At 47.4% G+C, this 21921-nt stretch overlaps 1 protein-coding gene across 1 annotated transcript in view; it reads left to right on the forward strand.

Moving 5' to 3' along the window:
- The window catches only part of PIK3R5 (phosphoinositide-3-kinase regulatory subunit 5), a 70184-nt gene that overhangs the window by 23592 nt on the left and 24671 nt on the right, over window positions 1-21921 (forward strand). Inside the window, exons 2-3 of the mRNA XM_008153462.3 lie at window positions 19272-19390; window positions 21205-21305. Coding sequence (XP_008151684.2) covers window positions 19285-19390; window positions 21205-21305 — 207 coding nt within the window. The 5' untranslated portion in view covers window positions 19272-19284. The remainder of the gene's footprint in view (window positions 1-19271; window positions 19391-21204; window positions 21306-21921) is intronic.

The raw sequence follows: 21921 nt of genomic DNA on the forward strand, positions 1-21921 counted from the left end.
AACCTGATCAGCCCTAATTGCCAGCCAGGCCTAGGGACCCTACCTGTGCATGAATTTCATGCACCGGGCCTCTAGTAGAGGATAACACAAGAAAACTTAGATGAGCTTGGGTTTGGCGATGAGTTTTTAGATATAACCCCAAAAGCATAGTCCATGAAAGAAAAATTAAAAACATCTGCTCTCTAAAAGACACTATTAAGAGAATGAAAAGACAAGCCACCGACTAGGAGAAAGTATTTGCAAAACATTTATCTGATAAAGGGCTTGTATCCAAAATATACAAAGAATTCTTAAAATTGAACAGTAAGAAAATAACCCAATTTTTAAAAGTAGGCAAATAATCTGAATCATTCACCAAAGAAGATACACAGATGACAAATAAGCATATGAAAAGATGTTTGACATCGTATGTCATTAGGGAAATGAAAGTTAAAACAATGAGATCCTTCTAAATATCTGTTAAATGGCTAAAATCCCAAACACTGACAACACCAAGTGCTGACAAGGATGTGGAGCAATAGGAACCCTGATTCACTGCTAATAGGAATGCAAATGGCACAAGCCGCTTCAGCAGAGAGTTTGGCAGTTTCTTAGAAAGCTAAGAAGTCTTGTCATATGATCCAGCAATCATGCTTCTAGGTGTTTACCCAAATGAATAGAAAATTAATTTCCACATAAAAACCTGCACATGAGTGTTTATAGCGGCTTTATTCATAATTGCCAAAAATTAGAAGCAACCAAGATGTCCTTCAGTAGGTGAATGGATAAACAAACCATGGTACATCCATAGACTAGTATGTTTTTTAGAAAAAAAAAAAGCGCTATGAAGTCATGAAAAGACACGGAGAAGCCTTAAATGCATATTATTAAGTGAAAAAAAGCCAATCTGAAAAGTTTCCATAATGTATAATACCGACTGTGTGACATCCTGGAAAAGGAAAAACTAGAGACAGTAAGATGATCAGTGGTTGCAGGGCTGAGATGAATAGATAGAGCACAGGGGATTTTCAGGGCAGTGAAACTCTTCTGTGGGGTATTGTCATGGTGGATACAAGCCTTTCTGTATCTGGCAAAACCTACAGAACTTCCAACAAGTAAACTGTGGGCTTTAATAAATACTATTGTGTCAATATTAGTTCATCAATTGTAACAAATATGCCTCACTAAGTGGAAGATATTAATAAGAGAGGAAACCGTGGGCAGGAAGGGCGTGGAGGGCGGGGGGCGGACGGCAAACCTAAAACTGCTCTAAGAGTTCAAGTTAATAAAAAGAAAAGAAAGAACCATTTCTTTATCTCCTTCCATCAGCGGAAATCCAGCTCCGAGCCCCCTGCATCCTGCCAGGAGCTGTCCCGGAGCTCCGGTCCTCACTCTCCTGCCACACACCGTCCCCAGGGTGGTGCCTTGCTAGCAGGGACGGTGAGGGGAGGGAACAGTGCCCAGAAAGAAAGAAGCCGGCTGTGTCTGTCCCTGTGGCCTGAGGAGCAGCTCCTAGAAAGCTCGGTTCTGACCGGAATCCCTTCCTCTGGCCTCTGCAGAGGAAACTCAGGAGGAAGCAGGGCTTGGAGCCGACCTGCCACACGTGGGTGACGTGTGCGACACCTCGGAGGACTGACTCACTGGGAAGTTACAATAGACGTGATTTCCCTTGAGGCCTGAGGAATCTCCCCTGTTGCTCGTGTGGTCATTGCATCATGCCCCAGATTTGGGCGGGGCTCTTGGTTTGCAGGGCACATTTGTACACTCATGTCACTGTCCAGGGAGAATCCCACCGCGCCCTGTGCCAGCGGCTGGCGTTAGAACCATTCGCACGGTAGAGGAGCCACTGTCATCAAAGCTGAAAGCCCAGTGGAGAGAACAGGTACAGCCTGGCCGGGTAGCTCAGTTGGTGAGAGGATCATCTCAATACGCCAAGGTTGTGGGTTTGATCCCCGGTCAGGGCACATACAAGAATCAAAGAGTGGACCCAGCCGGCATGGCTCAACTTATGAACCAAGAGGTCCTGGTTCGATTCCTGGTCAGGGCACGTGCCTGGGTTGTGGGGCTCGATCCCCAGTGGGGGGTGTGCCGGAGGCAGCTGGTTGATGATTCTCTTTCATATTGATATTTCTCTCTCTCTCTCCCTCTCCCTTCCTCTCTGAAATGAATAAAAATATAGTTAAAATAATAGTTAACTAATGAATGCATAAGTAAGAGGAACAACCAATTGATCTCTCTCTCATCAATCAATCAATAAAATTTTAATAAATGAGATTAATTAATTAAATTAATCAATAAATAAACTAAAAAATAAAACAGTTACAACACAGGCTTAGAGGAAGCAGAGAAGGCGGGGTGTGCATCCAGCCTGGAGGGTGGGGGGGGTGTCAGGAGGCCTTCCCTGAAAAAGTGACCTTGTAAAGGGAAGACGGAAAAATGCGTATTAGGAGCTACATCAAAGGCAGGGGCAGACCATGGGAATGTTTTAGGCTGGGCGAGCCCAGGCAGGAAGAGGTTCAGCAAGGAGAGGTGAAGTGGGGGCCTGAGACTGGCCAGGGAAGAAGAGCCCAGAGCTCTCGGAGTCAGGTAATCCGGCTAAGGGGGTCACACCTTGTCCTAAGGCATCGGAGAACCATTAGAAAGTTTTAAGGGGCAGGGAGGGGATGGCAGATGCGCTTTTGGAGAGACAGCTCTGCATAGAACAGTGTCTGTGTTGTGATCCCATGTATGTAAGAAGAAAATGCATGCGTGTGGGTATGTGGCATATAAATGCATTAAAAAGGACTGGAAGGATGAGGCCAAACTGAGGTGGAGAATGTGTGTGTGTGTGTGTGTGTGTGTGTGTGTGTGTGCACGCAGCTAAGTGGTCAGGCTAAGAAAAGTTTAAAGATTTATTCTATACACTTAGTATGCATGATGCCTCTTTAAAAATTTTTTTATTGAGGTATGGTTTACGTACAGTGAAATGCATAAATTTCATTCCTGATCAACTCTCCCTGTGCCTCCCAGAGACAACTACCATTTTGATTTATTTCATCATGGACTAGTTTTACCTATTCTAGTACTTCCTGTAAATGGAACCATTGAATGTATTTTTGTGTCCAGCTTTATTCACACACTGTTTTTTATACTCATACTTGTTACACACATTAGTGGTTTGTACTTTTTTATTCTCTGCATTGCTAAGTAGTAATGTATTATATGAATACTAGTGGGCCGGTGCACGAAATTCATGCACATTAAAAGGGAATTAATTAGAGCAAATATTTTAATATTGCTATTTGCCCTTTCTCTATAATAGAAGTGTCAGAAATGAAAGAAAATTAGTATATGAAAATTAGTATATGTATATGAAAATCTCCCTCCTGTTAGTGTCTGGGGTGCACCGCAGGACCCAGAGTCAAGTCCCCGCCCACCTGCACACGCTTCGAAATCACGAGAGACCCAGACCCAGCCAGCCCCACTGCCATCAAGCCCTGCAGGGTGGGGGGTGTGGCCTCAGGTCTCCTGGCCCCAGCACGAGGGTGCAAGGGCATGAGGGTTCGAGGGTGTGACAACCATTCGCATATTAGTTCTTTATTATATAGGATACCAAATATGTTATCCATTCTCCTGGTGGTAGATTTGGCTTCTTCCAGATTGAAGCTATAATAATAATAAAAGCATAATATGCTAATTAGACCAGACATCCTCCAGATGAACTTTCAGACGAAGCTGGGGCTTCAAGGGAAGCCTGGGTCCCGGGTACCAGAGGGAAGCTAGTGCCGGCAGCCGGGGGAAGGAAGGCCTACTCTTACATGAATTTTGTGCATCGGGCCTCTAGTTATAAAGCTGCTATGAACATTTTTGCACAAGTCTTTGGGTCAACATGTGTTTTCATTTATTTCGGTTAAAGAAGTGGAATTATTGGGTCAAATGATAGGTATTTGCTACCCTTGTGAAAATGCCAACCTGATTTTCAAAGTGGTCACACCATTTTATGATTCTACCAATCAGGTATGGCTGCTCTGTATCCTCACCAGCGTGGTATTGTCCATCTTTTTAATTTTAGCAACTCTAGTGCAGTGTAGTCTCATTACAGCTTTACAACTGCATTTTCCTGATGACTAGCGGTAACTGACATATTTTCATGTGTTTATTTATTCACATTGGATATTTTTGTGAAGTGGCTGTTCTTATTTCTGTTCAATTCCGGGGTACAAGTCGTTTGTCACTTATATGTATTATGACTGTTTTCTCCCAGTCTGTGATCATTCTATAATTTTGTAATTTCGAAAAGTGTTATATAAATGGAATCATATAGTAAGTAATCTTTCAGGATTGGCTTTTTGATTCATATAATTTTCTGGATGTTGTATGCATTAACCATTATTTTCTTTTTATTGCTGAATAGTATTCCATGGTACCACAGTCTCACTATTCGCCCCCTGGTAGACATCTGTCTTGCTATTCTGAATAGAACTGCTATAAACATTCATGTACAGGTTTTGGTGTGAGCATAGGTTTTCATTTCTCGGAGATGAATGCCCAGGAGTGAAATTGCTGGGCCACATGGTAGTTCTAATGTATGTACTTAGTGCTAGAAATTTCCCTCAGAGCTTTAGTTGTGCCCAACAGATTTTGATATGTTGTATATTCATTTTTATTCTGTTCAATGTATTTTTGGACTTTCCTTGAGACTTCCTCTCTGCCCTGTTATTAAGCTGTGTATTCAGTTCCTACGTGTTGGGAGATTTTCCTATTATCTTTCTGTATCGCTTTCTAGTTTGATTCCATTGTGGTTGTAGATCACACTTTATGATTTCAATTCTTTTCAACATGTTGAGGTTGGTTTTATGGCCCAGGATATGCTCTATCTTGGTATATGTTCCTTGGGTACTTGAAGAGAACATATATTCTGCTGTTATTGGGTGAAGTGTTCTAGAAAGATTGATTAGGTCCTGTTGGCCAATGGTATTAGAGTTCTTTTGTGTCCTTGCTCATTTCCTATCAGTTGTTGAGAGAGGGCTGTTGATCCAAGTATAATTATGGATCTGTCTATTAATCTTTTCAGTTTTATCAGCTTTTACTTCATGCATTTTGCAACTCTCTTGTTTGGTGAAGTCTCATTAAGGATTACTGTATCTTCTTGGTGGATTGACCTTTTTGTCATTATACTAGTATAGTGGAATTTCGTCCCTGGTAATTTTCTTTGTTTTGAGGTCGGCTTTATCTGATATTAATATATCTACTTCTGCTTTCTTTTGATTAACATTACATGATATATCTCTGTACATTTGGTACTTTCAACTTGCCTATATCATTATAATTGGAAGTGAGTCTATTGTAGACAGCAAATAGTTGGGTCATGTTTTGTAGTCCACTACTAATCTCTGTTTTTAATTGGTAAACTTAGCCCAATTAAATGCAATGTAATTATTGATATGTTGGAACTTTAATCTGCTATTTTATTATTTGTTTTCTGTTTTTCCCCTCTGTTTTTGTTATTGTTTCTGGTCTGTAGTTTTCAGAAGTTTGACTATGTTGTGTCTTGGTGTGTATTTCTTGGCTTTATCCTATTTAGGATTCACACAGCTTCTTGAATCAGTAGTTTTATCTATTTTTCCAGATGTGCCAAGTTTTCAGTCATGATTTCTTTGAGTACTTTTTCAGCTCTGCCCTTTCCCACTGGGACTCAGATGACATGAATTTTAGACCTTTTGTTATAGTCTCGCAGATCCCTGAGGCTCTTTTAATTCTTCTTCAGCTTATTTTCTCTGTGTCGTTCAGACTGGATAAAGTTATTGTTTTATATTCAAGTTCATTGATTATTCTCTCTGTCCCCTCCATTCTGCTGTTGAGCCCATCCACTGAGCTTTTATTTCATATATTATATTTTTCAATTTTAAAATTTCCATTTGGTACTTATTTATCTCTTCTACTTTTTTGCTGAGATTTTTCTAGTTTTTATTTGTTTATGATTGTTCATCGAAGCATTTTCAATGGTGGCTGCTTGAAACTCTTTGTCAGGTAATTTTAATAGCTGTCATTTTGGTGTTGGCGTCTATGGATTGCTTTTTTTCATTCAGTTTGAGATCTCCCTTGGTCTTGATATGGCAAGTTATTTCCTATTGAAACCTGGGCATTTTGGGTATTATGAGAGTTGTGAGACTCTGGATCTATTTAAACCTCTTATTTTAGCTGGCTTTCTCTAGCATGCCCCTGAAAGGGGTTATGAGGGTGGGGAACACCACCTCATTACTGTCAGGTAAAGACGCATGTGCACATCCCATTCTCAGCCTCCATTGAAATCCAGGAGGTGCTCCTAATCACTGCTGGGTGGACTGTGAATTCTGGCTTCCCATTAGGCCTCCACAGATGCCTCCCTGGCTGGGCTGGACAGGAGCGTTTACTGTCCACTGACACCTTGGGGTTGAGGAGATGACCTCATTACCATTGGGCAGGAGTGAAAGGCCTGACTCCCTGGCTAGGCTTCCTTTAACACCCGCCCCCCCAAGTGTGTGTGGGGGGTGCTCTTTATTGTCCAGTGGGGCTGAATGTCCAGGCTCCGCAGAGGTCTCCACTGATCACAGAGGGTGGAAGGGGGCTCATTACTGCCAGTGCGTATGAAAAGCTTGGTCCCCTACTTGGCTTTCTCAGATACCCCCATGCTGAGGGCTTCCCTAACCTCATTAAATATAGCCTGGCCAGATGAAGTCTAGGCTCCCCATCTAGGCCTTTGCTAGTGGAGTTGGTACCATTGTTTTTTCTGCAGTTTTTGCCTGGAATAGAGAGATTATTGTCTTAAATTAATTTTCTGTCTTGCTAAGCTACCCCTTTCCTGGTCCTTTGGCTAGAGAGAGCAGGCTTTTCTTTGGGGGCTTCCCCCACCCCCCGCCGTCTGCACCCATTGGTATTTCCAGCTTGGTGGCTCTTTAGCTCCAAGTTTGGACTTACAAGGCAGAAAGAAAACCCAGGGATTTTTCCACCATGTTACTTCTTGGAGCCAAGGTCCCTACCTGGTCTTCCTCTCTCCCACCTCCCTTTGTCTCCTCTGCCTATTCTGTTGGGTCTTATCGCCCTCTCCCAAGGTCACTTATTCTCCCAAGGTCACCAAAGCCTCCATGTCACCAAGTCCAGTGGCCACTCCTCTGCCCTCATGTTGTGGACCTTGCAGCAGCGGTCCCCACTCCCTCCTCACAACACTCTTGCTTTGAGTTTCTGTGACATCATGCTCTCCTCTTACTTTATGAGCTGTACCTTCTGAGTGTCCTTTTTCTGATTCTTCATGTACCACCGCTGAACACTGGATGCCTCGGCGCTGAGCCCTAGTGCCTCACTCTCCCTTCACACAGTGCATAGTCTCAGTGATCACTATACTCAGAGTAGCTCCCAAATTTAGAGCTGCCGCCCAGAACTCTCCATTGGGGTCAAAATGAGATGTAACATGGCCAAGTCAGGACTCTTATTTTCCCCTCTCAAATTGTCCTCTTCCCAAATTTCCCCCCTCTCCACGAATGTGACCCACCAATCTTCATTGAGGGAAAAGACAGACGGGGACCACATATCTGAAAAGGCTGCCCACCCACTTGAGTGCCAAACTTTGATCAGCCATGATGCCAGTCCTCTGGCCACCTTCTAGAGAGATTTTGGCCTGAGCTGAAGGCTAGATTTTCTTAATCCATTTCCATCTGGTTCAGACACAATGTCAGTCCTTGACCCTGGCCTGTCAGCACTGGTGTTCAGTATGCCTTCCTTTGTTCTCCTCTTTGTGGGTGTTTTTGGTAAGACGTTGGGAGAGGCTGCTTCGCTGCCTGCTGTCCTGCCACAGCAAATAGCCCCATAGGCTCCTAGAGAGTTCTAAATGGGACTAAGTGTGCTAAATGGGACTCTTGAAATCAGTGTCTGTTTCATGAAAAGTTGTATAAATCACATCTGGCCAAGTATCAGGAGGAGTGTCTGATTTCAGTTCTGTCCACAAACATTGATAGTTTCTTTTCTTGTTAGAGAAGTTTTTCTTGCACTAATAAACCGTATTCGTGAATGACATAGAGAGGGGAGAGATGTATATAAGTGGGCAGGAGCTTAAAGAGAGAAGGAGACTAAAGAAGGTGGACATGCCAGTGTCTGGGAGCAATTACCTGTTGCCGATTAACAGAGAGACAATGGGGTACTAAATGTTTTTCACTCTGGGAGGGAAGGGAAGATGGTGGAGGGAAGAGATGATGGTAGAGGGAAGAGATGATGGTGGAGGGAAGAGATGATGGTGGAGGGAAGAGATGACGGTGGATGGAAGAGATGATGGTGGAGGGAAGAGATGATGGTGGAGGCAAGAGATGACGGTGGAGGGAAGAGATGATGGTGGAGGGAAGAGATGATGGTGGAGGGAAGAGATGATGGTGGAGGCAAGAGATGATGGTGGAGGCAAGAGATGATGGTGGAGGGAAGAGATGATGGTGGAGGGAAGAGATGATGGGTTGGACCAGTCTGTGCCCCATTTTTTCCCACTGGTAAAGCATCTGGAAGTCACAGTGCTAGAATCTTCTTTGCCCAAAACTATGAAGTATTCATGCCTGTCTTCCAAACTGAAGATGATTCTGCAGAAAGCGAGCAGCCTATAATGAATGCAATTTGTCACAACCACAATCTTTTTCCACATCCAGGAAAACCAGAAAGCTGCCAACACATGTGTAATTGGCTTTCTGGAGCTTTTACATCTCCATTCATATTTTTGGCCTTGTTATTCCGTGAGCATTTGCCGGCAAACAAGATAACCTGCTTTTGAAAGGTGGCAGGTTAAATAGTCTCCAGGGCCTAGTGCCCATGGTTTAGCCTAGACCCTAGAGGCCCATAGAATTTCATTGCTTCCTGGAGTTTATACCTTAATCTCAGTCTCTTTTCAGTTTGCCCATCTCTAGCTCCCTTATGGGTCCCTTTAATGTGCCTAGAGAAGCTAACTTGCCTAAGACATGCCAAGAAAGGACATACATCCCTTACCCGCCAAGAACACTCTATGCCTGTCTCCTCATTTTTAAGATGGGAATAAGGGAGTATCTGCTTCTATAGATTCAATGAGCTAATTCATAGAAAACACCTAGAATGGTGCCCAGCACATAGTAAGCTCTCAGGTAGCATTAGCTGCTATGATTATAATTATTATATGCGAAGGCAACTTCATGCATCCTGTTTTCTTCTCAGTATCCTTCCAGATGAGTGCCTGGGTAGAAGGGAGTCAGAGAGACCTGGGTTCAAATTCTGCTTAGGCTGCTGCTCGTTGTGTGACCTTGGGAAAGTCATTTAGCCACCAGGAGCTGCATGTCCTCATCCTCGGATGTTCAGAGTTTTGGGGGGGTTGTTCAGAATCAATGAGATCATGTGCTTCAAGCCCTAAGCCCAGAATCTGGTGTAGAGTCAGTGCTGTGTACATGTTAGCATCTTTCTCCTTCCCTCCGCCATCCCTCTTCTCATTGCTCTTGGTCTTAACCACAGCGTTGTCTTCCTGAGCTTTCCTGGGCCCTTTCCTTGGTAAAGGAGAGCGTGAGCAAAGTTGGGAAGTAGGTAAAGGCTTGTCTAAGCTCCCTTCGCGGTTCCCACTTTGTGCACACTTCTACGTCATCCTGCTCCCTGCGCCCCCCAATGCCATCTCCACCCACCTTTTCGTATTTCCCTCCTCGCCTGGCCCTGGTGTCTTTCCTCTGCCCACTGTCCACTGTCGCTGCCGTAATAGGCGCGTTTGTTAGCTAACTGTCCCTCCAGGAATCTTACATCTTGAAAAATAAGGTAGGACGGAGGAAGTGAGTTACCCGAACCCATGGGGAATGAATCACTGATAATGAGAATTCAGGCACTTTCTTGTGCAAGGCATCTTCCCTGGAAGCCTCAAATGATAACAGGCGAAGCCGCGCTCTCAGCCTCCGTCTAGGAAACCGTAGGGAGGGTTTCCTATGAACCTGACGCAGGGAAGAGCGCGGGCTGTGGGAGTCAGGCCAGCTCTGCGTGTGCCGCCAGCTCAGCCACAGGAATGCCACCACAGGAACTTGGGCAAATGAATACCCGACTCTCCCTGTACCGCGGATTGTGAAAAACCGTGATTATGTTGTAGAGTAATTATGATCATTGAACTAGATAATCAAGTGAAAGTACCCAGTATAGCACCTGACATAGAGCAGCCCTTTCCTCCCTCCCTCCTTTTCTTCCTGTTTTCTAGGCTGAAACTTATAGACAATTGACATTCTTATGTAATATCATAAATATGTCAATTCTTCTTTTAGCTCTTTTTAAATATTATAGTAAAATACACTTGACATGAAATTGATCATCTTAACCATTTTTAAGTGTACAGTTCAGTGGTGTTAAGGACTTTCACATTGTGCAACTGATCTCTAGAGCTCTTTTCATCTTGTAAAGCGGAAACTGGTACCCATTCACCGATAACACCCCACTCCCCTCTCCCCCAGCCCCTGGCAGCCACCACTCTATTTTCTGTCCCATTTAGCCCAGTCTAGAACTCTCTAGGACTCTAAGGGGCTATATGTACCCCATATAAGTGGAATCATATTTACCTTCTTGTGATTGGCTTATTTCACTTAGCATAGTGTCCTTAAAGTTCATCCATGTTGTAGCATGTGTCATAATGTCCTTCCTTTTTAAGGCCAAATAACGTTCTACTGTCTGTATACACCCCGTTTTGTTTAGCCATTCATCTGTCCATGGACACTTGGGCTGCTTCCACCTTTTGGCTAGTGTGAATAATGCCACTATGAGCACGCGTGTGCAATGGCTGTTCAAGCACCTGCTTCAGTTCTTTGGGATATATACTCAGAAGTGGAATTATTGGAAGGTAGTCATTCTATTTTTAATTTTTTGAGGAACCAGCATAGTTTTCCATAGTGGCCGCACCATTTCACATTCCAATCAACAGCACCTAAAGGTTCCAACATCCTTATATCCTTGCTAACACTTATTTTTGTTTTATTTTGGTTTTGATAATAGCCATCCTGGTGTATTTCCATCTTGTAAAACTGAAACTGGCACCCTTTCAACAATAACACCCCACTTCCCTCTCACGGGGTGTGAGGTTATATCTCATTGTGAGTTTTCTTTTTTACTCTTTCTCTTTTTAAAACTATTTCTTATTTTTTTTATTGTTGACACTATTACAAATGTCCCCCATTTCCTCCCCCTTTGCCCACCTCCACCCAGCTCCTGCCCCCCTCCCCTGGCCCTCACCACTCTGTTGTCTGTGTCCGTGGGATGTGTCTGTATGTTCTTTGGCCACTCTCTTCACCTTTTATTCAGTTTCCCCACCTCCTTTCCCTCTGACCTCTATCTGTCTGTTCCATGTATCCATGCCTCTCGTTCTATTTTGTTCACCAATTTATTTTGTTCATTAGATTCCACATATAAATGAGATCCTATCTGACTGGCTTATTTCACTTAGCATAATGTTCTCCAGGTCTGTTCATGCTGTCACAAAGGATAAGAGATGCTTCTTTCTTACAGCCATTGTGTAAATGTACCACAGCTGTTTAACCATTCATCTACTGATGGGCACTTGGGCTGTTTCCAGATCTTAGCTATTGTAAACAACGCTACTGTGAACATAGAGGTGCATATATTCTTTCTGGTGCTTCGGGTGTCTTAGGATATATTCCCAGAGATGGGACCACTGGTCAGAAGGCAGGCCCATTGAGGAGACTCCATATTGTTTTCCACAGTGGCTGCATTTTCACCAACCGTGTGCTAGGGCTCCCTTTTCTCCACATCCTCGCTCGCACTAGTTGTTTGTTGGTTTATTGATGGTAGCCATTCTGGCAGGCATGAGCTCGTTGTGGTTTTGATTTGCAGTTCCCTAATGATTAGTGATATGGAGCATATTTTCCTGTGCTTATTGGTCATTTGAATGTCTTCTTTGCAGGAATGTCTATTCAAGTCCTTTGTCCGTTTTTAAATTGGGGTGTTTGTTTCATTGCTGTTGAGTTTATAGAGGATCTTTGTATACTCTGGGACTCACTTGTTATCAGATGTATGATTTGCAGATATGTCCCCTATTCTGTAGGTTTCCTTTTCACTCTCTTGTTTTTATGTGTTGTTGTTGTTTTTTTTATGTGCAGAGTTTTAAATGTTGATGTCGCTCCGTTTATCTAGTTTGTCTTCTGTTGCTTATGCTTTTAGTGTCATGTCCAAGAAACAATTGCCAGGTCTAATGTGATGAAGCTTTTCACCTAGTTTTGTTTTTTCAAAGGATTTTATAGTTTAATCTCTTTACACTTGGTCTCTGATCCATTCTGAATTAATTCTTTATGATATTGAATCTTCCTGTCTAACAACAGGTATACATTTCCAGTTATTTGCCTGCTTTTATGTCCCTCAAAAGTTGTATTTCATTCAGGTGTTGCATATTTGTGAAGTTTATTTTCTCTTCTTTTGTTCTTTTTGTTGCTATTATATATGGGGTCTTCTTCTAACATAACTTCTGTTTTGTTATTTGTAAAATTGAATAATATACATTTTTATTTTAATTTGTGCCCAATCACCTTACCTAGTTATATTTTTTGTTATAGCCAGTTTTTTGAGGAATTATTTTGGGTTTCTATGAACATGTTGAGGGTGAAAAAGTGAATTATGCCAATTTTATGTTTGGCAAAGCTATAATTTCCAGTGAGCCTCAGTGGTCACATGACATATAGTCTTAGAAAGTACCTTGCCCACGCACTCTTGAGGTTACTCGAAATGCCCCAGCTGAGCAAGAAATGAATCACAATAAAGCACTTGTAAATAGGGGTGGCATGGCACCAAACAGGCAAACAAAACAGTGAGCAATAAAATAAATCAAACTTAAAGCCACTGTCCAAAAAAAACATTGCTGTTATCATAGTTACTACATTTACTATCAATGTCAAAAATAATTACTTAAAGAATTGTGAGGTAGTATTAAAATATTTACTAGAAATCAGACCTGTATTAAAAGAAAACATAATATTATAACATTAAGTCCTGGCCAGGTGGCTCAGTCGGTTGGAGCATCATCCCGTACACCAAAAGATTGCAGGTTTGGTTCCCGGTCAGGATGCCTGCAGGAGGCAACCAAAGGATGTTTCTCACATCAATGTTTCCCTCTCTCTCTCCCACTTCCTCTCTCTCTAAAATCAATAAAAACATATCTTCGGGTGAGGATTCAAAAAATGTATATAATATTACAACATTAAGATTAAAAGAGTGGCTAAAATCACTGATTCAGATATAATTTTTAAAATTATTTAGGAATTCTAGATTCAGATCTTTGCTAATAAACTTGAAAGTCTTGATTAAAATGAATGATATTTTCAAAAACCTAAATTCACAAAATTGACACGTGAGGAAGTGGAACACCTAACTCCAGAAGACATTTGCAAAAGGATTCCTAACATAACTTAGAGGAGAGGCACTGAGGCCACTCACTGTGGGGCAGCCAAGGCCGATCCCAGGTGAGCAGGAGGTGCCACGGCTCTCCTGGGCTCTAGGCTCAGTTTCTGGTGTGGATTTACCACTTTCTAATCTGAGCAAGTCCTTCACTGCAGAGTCTCCACTTCTTATCTGTGGAATGGGAGAGGTGCACGGGATGGTGGCTATGGTGCCCTCCTGACCTCACAGTCTACGAGGATGTATATGTGTAGAATTTGTGAAATAGAAAACATTACCTTCCAGCCTGACTATGCATCAGAATATCCAGGGAGTGTTTTATTTCTTGGCCCAATCTCAAAGGCAGCTAGAGTTGGGCAGCAGAACTGTATGTGTTAGGAAAGTGCCCTGGTAGTTAGTAGACAGCATTGTTGAATGCTTATTTTGCGCCAGGCACTATTCCAAACATTTTCCATCTAGTAATTCATTCTGATCAACCTGGAGCTCTCGCAGACCCCCAAAACACATCTGGCATGTTCTGTCCTCTCAGGTGGCACCACGTCAATAATAGACACAAATGCAAACTGGGCAGCAACCCCTTATGGTAATATTTGGTCATAGGTGTCATCAAGATGTTCCAGAATATGTTAACTACGAACTTTTCATGGACTGCCTTCCAAGTGAAAACACAACCTAACCATTCTCACGAAGAGCCCTCAGAACCCCTTCAAGAACCCCAAAGTGTCTCAACCCCAGTTTAGAAACATCGATGGAGAGGATTTTCAGGCAGCCAGCCCTGCACTGGTCTACCCGCCTGTAACTAGGAATTAATGAGTATTTATGAAATAACAACTTCAAACAAGTTCATGAAGGGCAGCAAGGCATTGGATCACCACCCAGAAAGATACAGAAAGGATATGTGAGGTTAGGTAACTATGTAAAGGGTCTTAGGGACATGCATGCCCCCCACCCAGCTTCCCCTAACGTTTACAGCTCACGTAATGTGGTGCAGTTATCACAACCATGAACAACTGGTACAACTGTATAATACTACAGACTTTATTTGGGTTTTAGCCGTTTCCCCCCTAATGTCCCCTTTCAGTTGCAGAACCCAGCCCAGGATCCCACATTACATTTAGTTTTCTGTGTCTCCTTAGTCTCCTCCAATCTGTGACAGTTCCTCAGTCTTTCCTTAGCTTCTATGACCTTGACACTTTGGTGAGTACTGGTCAGTCAAATAGCATTTCTTCCCATTTAGGTTGGGAATGATCTTTTCTCATTAGATTGCAGTTATGCATTTTTGGGATATATCCCAGGGAAGTGATGTTATGAGCCTCTCAGTGCATCATATCAGGGAATACATGATATTGGTATGCCTTCTTATTGGTAATATTAACTTGGATTGTGAGGTTTAGGTGGTGCTGGGTTTCTCCACTCTACAGTTAGTACTTTCCCCTTTATAATTGCTCAATTTCGTAGGGGAAATACTCTGAGATTAAGCAAATATTCTGTTTCCTCTCAAATTTTCACCCATTGATTTTATTATTTTTTAGTTTTAAAAATAGGTTTCTATTGATGTTAGAGAGAGGAAGGGGAGAGAGAAACATATATGTGAGAGAGAAACATCAATTGGTTGCCTTCCATATGCACCCTGACTGGGGACCGAACCCTCAACCTGAGCAGGAATCGAACTGGTGACCTCTGGGTGCACGGGATGACACTCAGCCAACTGAGCCACACCGGCCAGGATAACCCATTGATTTTAGCATCCATTGGTGGCTCGTGCCTGTAAAATTACTACTGTGGTGTTGGCCTAATGGTGATTTTGTATTTCTCTCATCCCCTCTCATTTATTAATTGGAATTCTTTTGTAAATGAGACCTGTTTCTTCTCCTCCATTTATTATTACTTTTAAAATATATATTTTTATTGATTACGGAGAGGAAGGGAGAGAGAGAGAGATAGCAACATCAATGATAAGAATCATTGATTGGCTGCCTCCTGCACGCACCTTTCTGGGGACCGAGCCCACAACCTCGGCATGTGCCCTTGACCGGAATCAAACCTGGGGCCCTTCTGCAGGCTGACACTCTATCCCCCAAGAAAAGATGCCCTCTTCCCTGCCCCCTGGGGGGCTGCCTAGGAAGATGGGCCCAGGCAGACCCCGGCCCTCTGACCAGTCCTGCACAGTAGGGAAGACAACCCCTGTTCTGCCTCAAGGGCTCATGTCAACAGGGCGCTGTCCTGTTCAGGGTCCCCAGTAAAGACTCATCCTCACTGGCTCAGAAGAGGAACTGGAGGTGAGGGCAAACCCCATTGTTGACTGTTTCCACACTCCCCCACCGCGGATGTGGGGGCATTCCCATTCCCGGCAGCCACTGAATTTCACAACAGCTCCCTCAGCCGGGTGGAGAGGGGGGCTGGGAGCAGGGTGCCAGGAAGCCAAGCCTTGCTCGCCAAGCCTCTGAAAAAAGGCATCATCCCTGGATGCCACCTTCTTCCCCTTCATCTCCACCCCAAAGCCGCTGGGTTCTGCTGACGAGTCATAAGAAACGGCTGATGACTGACTCATCAAACGGAAATGAGCGTGCCAGAGGACCAGGCAGTGCGCCGGGTGAGCCCCCACGGCAGCTCGGCCGAGGATCCCAGCTGGGCCCCCAGCGACGTGGGCAGGCAGGCCCTGCCTCTAAGAGGAGCCTGGGGACAAGCTCTAGATGGCCTCGGTGCCAGGGACGCTGGCACACTGGGAACTTTGCCCAGTGCCCATCTGTGCAGAAGCCCTGATTGCCTCCAGTGAGCAGCCAGGGACCCCAAGGCCAGGAGATAGCAGAGTCCCAGGGCCTGGAGAAGGAAAGACACGGGCCTGCAGGCACTGGGGGTGTGCGGGGAGCAGCCTGCAGCCTCGTGAAGAGCGGTGTGTTCTGACCCCCGAGGATGGGCTGCGGCAGAGGGGCGTCGGCTGAGGCTGTTCATTTGCATCTTGTGTTTGCATCAGTTACAATGGGGCACAGTAGAGCTGGTGACTCATTCCTGCCTCACGACACAAGGGACTTACCCATTGCAGTGGGGCTGGGCCCATTGCAGCAGGCTGGGCCCATTGCAGCGGGCTGGGCCCATTGCAGCGGGGCTGGGCCCATTGCAGCGGGCTGGGCCCATTGCAGCGGGGCTGGGCCCATTGCAGCGGGCTGGGCCCATTGCAGCGGGGCTGGGCCCATTGCAGCGGGGCTGGGCGGAGGGGTCTCACCCCGGTTCCCACGGTAGAGCCCGTGCTCCAGACTGGAGGGCCGCCGTGGTCATCGCCCAGTTCAGCCAAGAATGCTGCTCCCGTGAGCCCGGTCCTCTCTTTGGAGGCGGCAGCCGTGCAGACAGACATGGTGGCCTCAGGGTTCCCAGCAACTGGGCGCCTGGGCCACCAAAAGCAGACCACGTTAGAGCTGACTGAGGCTTCACTGTAGGGTGGGAGTGTGAATTGGTTTTGTTTTTCTTCTCGTAACTGTGATGGTGCTGAGGCGCGGCATGTGCTAGGGTCAGAGCCACTCCCTGGGCTCGCATCCTGGCTTTGCCACCTCCTCGCTGTGTGACCTTAGACCAGTTGTTTAGCTTCTCTGTGCCGCAGGTTTCCCCCTCCCACTTCCCCCAAAGGTGGTCTAACCTTCAGGCCTCTGCTGCGAAGCACCCCTCACTTGCCAGGGGCCCTCCAGAGTGAAGTGTCAATAAAACTGCTCCGGTCCAGCTTTTGTTCCTGGTGTCCCCACCCCCTACCCCCACCCATACCCCCCAATGCACACACACCGGCACATGGAGGTTTGCCTATCCAGGTGAAGGAGGGGCCCAGCAGCCTGCAAGCTGCCTCCTGGTGCAGGGCTGAGGACTCCCTGCCTGGACTGGCGTGAGGGCTCCGCAGACGAAGGCCCGAAGGGGACTGTGAACGTTGCCCCGGGAGGGCCAAGGGCATCTTCAGGCCTGGAGGTGCCACTCACGGAAGCCCCCGAGGTCCGTGTCCTGGGAAACCGGTGAGCGGTTTGTGGAGCTCTGCCCGCCACCTCGGCAGCGGGGAGGTGTGGGACCCGGAAGGCTGGTCTGTGCTCTGGGCTCTCAGTCCGTGGCGGGCCCAGACCTTTGCACATGTGGCTCCTCTTTCTGGAACATCTGCCTCCCCGCTCCCCCCAGACGTTTCTCCTGATTTCCTCATTCATCTTTCTTTTTTTAAAATATGTTTTTATTGATTTCAGAGAGGAAAGGAGAGGGAGAGACAGAAACATCAATGATGAGAGAGAATCATTGATCGGCTGCCTCCTGCACGCCCACTACTGAGGATTGAGCCCACAACCGGGGCATGTGCCCTTGACCAGAATCGAACCCGGGACCCTTCAGTCCGTGGGTTTATCCACTGAGCCAAACTGTCCAGGGCTGTTAAGTTGTTTGTTAATGTCTGTCTCCTACCAAGGAGATGGCCTGTGTCACGCAGTGCTGTGTCCGTACCGCCTGCCACACATAGGTGGTCATTAATTACGTGAAAGAATACATGCATGCAGACTGCCGCACCGTCCCAGGACATCACTGAAGTGACATGATGCTGGACAGCTCACGAGGGCTGCGTTTCCCTGGACGCTTGGTTCCTCCCCGGCCGGGGGAGCAGGAGGATGTGCCTCCCGGGGCCCCGTGCGCTGACTGCCGGGCATGCAGCTGAGCCAGCCTCGGATTCCGTAGCTCTTTGCATGCTGTTTGCATGGCTCAGCTCTGGGTGCTTCTGCTTGTGGTTTCCTGGTCGGTCCCCAGTTCCATAGAGCTGGACCGTGGCCTCCTCGGCTTCCCTCCCTGGCCTGGCCGGCGTGGTGGGCAGTGGCGTCTGCTGGCGGGTGAACGCAGTGGTGGCACGACTGGGGCACCATGGCTTTCGTGTCCTGAAAGCTTGCCCAGCACATCCACCACTGTGACATTTGCTCTTCCCAAGAGCCCTGTGGGGTCAGCGCTCTCATTATCCCATTTTACAGATAAGTAAACTGAGGTTTGGAAAAGTGAAAAGGTGTGTCCAGAACTGCATGGCTAGCAGGTAGCAGAGTCCAGATCTGAGTCCAAGTCTGATGACCCAGAGGCCAGGCTTCTTCACTGGCTCACCTTCCTGTTGTGGCTCCAAGGGACCTGGGGCCTCACACATCACTGAGAGGCGGGCTGGCCCGTGTGGAGGCTCTTAGAATTCGGCCCTTCCCACAGTTCCCCATCGGGTGCAGAGACCCCCTCTTAGATCCCTTCCTCGTGGCCCTCCAGCCTGAGCTGAGCACCCCCGCCTCTCAGCAGGACAAGGGAGGGGGGCCCAAGTGGAGTCTTTGGGTAACTGGTAGCACTGCAATGCTCCAGAGAGAGCAAAGAAACATGGCCAAAGTAGAGGTGAGGGCAGGCGAGGAACGGTGCCTGGGGCCTGGGCACCCTAGCAGAGAGGGTGGGGGGTCACGTGGGGCAGCCCCTACCAGGCCTCGGCGTTGGAGCCCCCGGTGCCCTGAGAGGGATCTCCGTGCTCGTCCCTGGGGCTGGGGGATGCAGGCCTGGAAACTCAGAAAAACCCCCAAGCCATTCTGCTCGTTCCTGGAGGTCCTCCGGCCCAGCCTACTGGGGTCTGGCCACTCCCGGGGCATTCCCCAGGCACTTGGAAATACTACCGCCTTGGGGCAGACACCCCTCCACTCCTGTCCCTGACCCCTCGCTTCCTGTAGCATCGCACCACTGGCCGCAGGAGCACTCAGAGCAGCGCCCCCGGGAGCCATTCCAGCCCTGGAGGCAGCTGAGCCCCCTCCTGCTGTGCCCACAGCACCCAGGCCATAGCAAGGCTGGCAGCGCTGGGGGAGGGGGGGCGGTTGTCGGTGCCATGTGCCCTGCTGGCTGTGCGCTCCTCACAGCTGGGGGTCCCCGGGCTGACAGTGTCCGTTTCCACGCAGGCGATGACTCAGGATGCAGCCAGGGGCTACGACGTGCACAGAGGACCGCATCCAGCACGCCCTGGAGCGCTGCCTGCACGGACTCAGCCTCAACCGCCGCCGCTCCACCTCCTGGTCAGGTAGGTCTGAGAGAGCTCGGGGTGCTCTGAAGGCCCAAGGGAGCCTCGGGGGCCACCGTGAGCCCTGGACCGGGCCGATTCTGGCTCCAACCCTATGTAACTTTGCAAACCCCTGGACCTCACCTGGGCAGGTGCTTGGCGCAGCCCCCGGTGGAGGTAGGCCCTCGGTATGCAGCAGTTCCTCCTGTCGCCCACGCTGTCTCCCTCATCCTGCTCAGGGCTGCCTCTTGCTTCCTCAGCATACACTAGAAGCTTAGTCGTTATTTAACCTGCTTGGAAATACCATCTCGGCTGGTTCCGAAAGAGCAGCTGGGACCTCATGGGCAGCTCTCCGCGGAATCCTGTTTACAGGGAGTAGGAGGCCTCCATGCTCCATGTTCCCCAGGACCGAGAAACGGAGGGGTCTGCAGGCTGGGGCAGTTCTTTCTCTGAAGGCTGGTGGCTAATTGTAATCATTCTTATGCTTGTAAAGATTTTTTTTTCTATTCCATATCTCACTTGCCCCCCTAACTGCCCCATGAGAGAGATCCCCACTGGTCCTTGAACACAGCTTGGTTCGTTCGTTCCTACCTCAGGACCTTTGCACTTGCTGCCTGGGATTCTTCCTTCAGAACTGTGCCCACTGGCTCTTTCTCATCCAGGTCTCCGCTCAGACGTCACCTCCTCGGGAGGCTTTCCTTGGCCTTTGGAATTAAACCGATCTGGATTAAACTCTCTCTCACTGGCTCTATGAACTTGTGTGTCACTTAACCTCTGAGGACCTCAGCTGCCTTGTCTGTAAAATGAGAATAATGACAACAGGAACCACCTTCCTGAAGGGAGTGGGGAGGCTCAATGGAGAAGTGTGTGCAAGGCCTGACACATGGCAGTTGGTCAGTAGGTGGTCGTGTTTTCCTTCTTGCCTCCTTCCCAGGTTTCGATGGAGCGTAAGCTCTCAGAATTGAGAGGGCCATCGTTAAGTAAAATCACACAAAAATATCTGACTTTCACAAATTTACAAAATCCCATGACCACAGGAAGCACGCTATTCGGGCCTCCAGGACTTTGGGAGGAACCGCCACCATGAGGGGGGCTGGAGCTCCATGAAACTCCTGGTGTAGCCACTTCTGCCCCTACTGCTCTCACTGCGCACACACACACACACACACACACACACACACACACACACACACGCACACGCACACACACGCACACGCACAAGCGCCTCCATGACTACCCCTTTAATTTTTAGGGGTTTACCCTTGCTGACTGCAGGGAAATAGAAATTAGAATTCTTATTGACACAATAAGAAAGTGTGGGGAAGTTAGAATGACAAAGTGTTCATTCTAACTTTCAAAATAGAAATGAATGTGGCTTCCCCCTCCTGGGCTCCGGTCCAGGCAGTCCCGGGAAGTCCCCTGGCTGTCAGGGACTCAGCCTTGTGTTGGGGTGCGGGGGGGGGGGTCACCGTGGCTCCTCTCCCTATTCTTGCAGCAGTCACCGCCTCTGCCCTCCTTCCCGGCATCTCGGGGGGCTCCCGCTCCTCCTGGAGGAAGCAGGGCAGGTGGTGGTGGGAGACCCGGTGCCCTCTGGAGGTACAGGGGCCCAGAATCGTGGCCGCTCATTGGCCTTTGAGCGGGACCACAGCCCCTCTCTGTGTCTCTTGAGTTTCCAAGAATAAGAAACTTGTCATTGTGTCTTAATGGGCACGATAGGGTGGAGAGTTGGTATAGTTTTCGGAGCCTCTTACTTCATAAAGGAATGCTCCCGTGCAGCCCCAGGGGTCCCCACTTCTCTCCACCCCCAATCTGACCACTGGCTGTTCCCTTCCCAGCTGGGCTGTGTCTGAACTGCTGGAGCCTGCAGGAGCTGGTCAGCAGGGACCCAGGTCACTTCCTCATCCTCCTGGAGCAGATCCTGCAGAAGACACGAGAGGTGAGGCTGGCCAGGGGTGACGGAGAGCTGGGATCGGCCGCGCGGTCAAGAAAGAGGCCCTACAGAATGTCAGTTCTGGGGTGCCTGGGCCGCCGAGGGGCTTGGCAAAGGCTCTGGGAACCTGCGAGCTCTGTGTCAGCCGTGGATCGAAGGTTTCTGGGAAGAGGTGTGGGCCTCGCAATGAGAACACGTGGTACGTGACCAGGGTCCTTTAAGCTGCTTGCGTGTATGTCCAGGTGTTGACTAGAAAGGGGGAGGAAGCCTTGCTGAATTCCTTTCCTCAGAAAGATCCATGAAAACACAGGCTGATTGGAGAGGTAAACTGAGACCTCCTCTAACAGGTCAATAAGGAGCCTCTATGTCTAAGAGGAGGAGTGCAGTTAGAGCTGAGCTGGGCTGGGGTTCCAGGACAGCTGAGTCCCTAAGGGGGATTCTGGCTCTTTTCTAAAGAATTCTCTTTAAAGTTGTTTTTTTAATTGCTGTTATTTGTGTGTGTGTTTAAATTTTTTTTTATTGATTTCAGAGAGGAAGGGAAAGGGAAAGATATAGAAACATCAATGATGAGAATCATTGATGGGCTGCCTCCTGCACACCGCTTCCTGGGGATCAAGCCTGC

The sequence above is a fragment of the Eptesicus fuscus genome, chromosome 20 (genome assembly GCF_027574615.1).
Source record: "Eptesicus fuscus isolate TK198812 chromosome 20, DD_ASM_mEF_20220401, whole genome shotgun sequence".
NCBI classification, from domain to species: domain Eukaryota; kingdom Metazoa; phylum Chordata; class Mammalia; order Chiroptera; family Vespertilionidae; genus Eptesicus; species Eptesicus fuscus.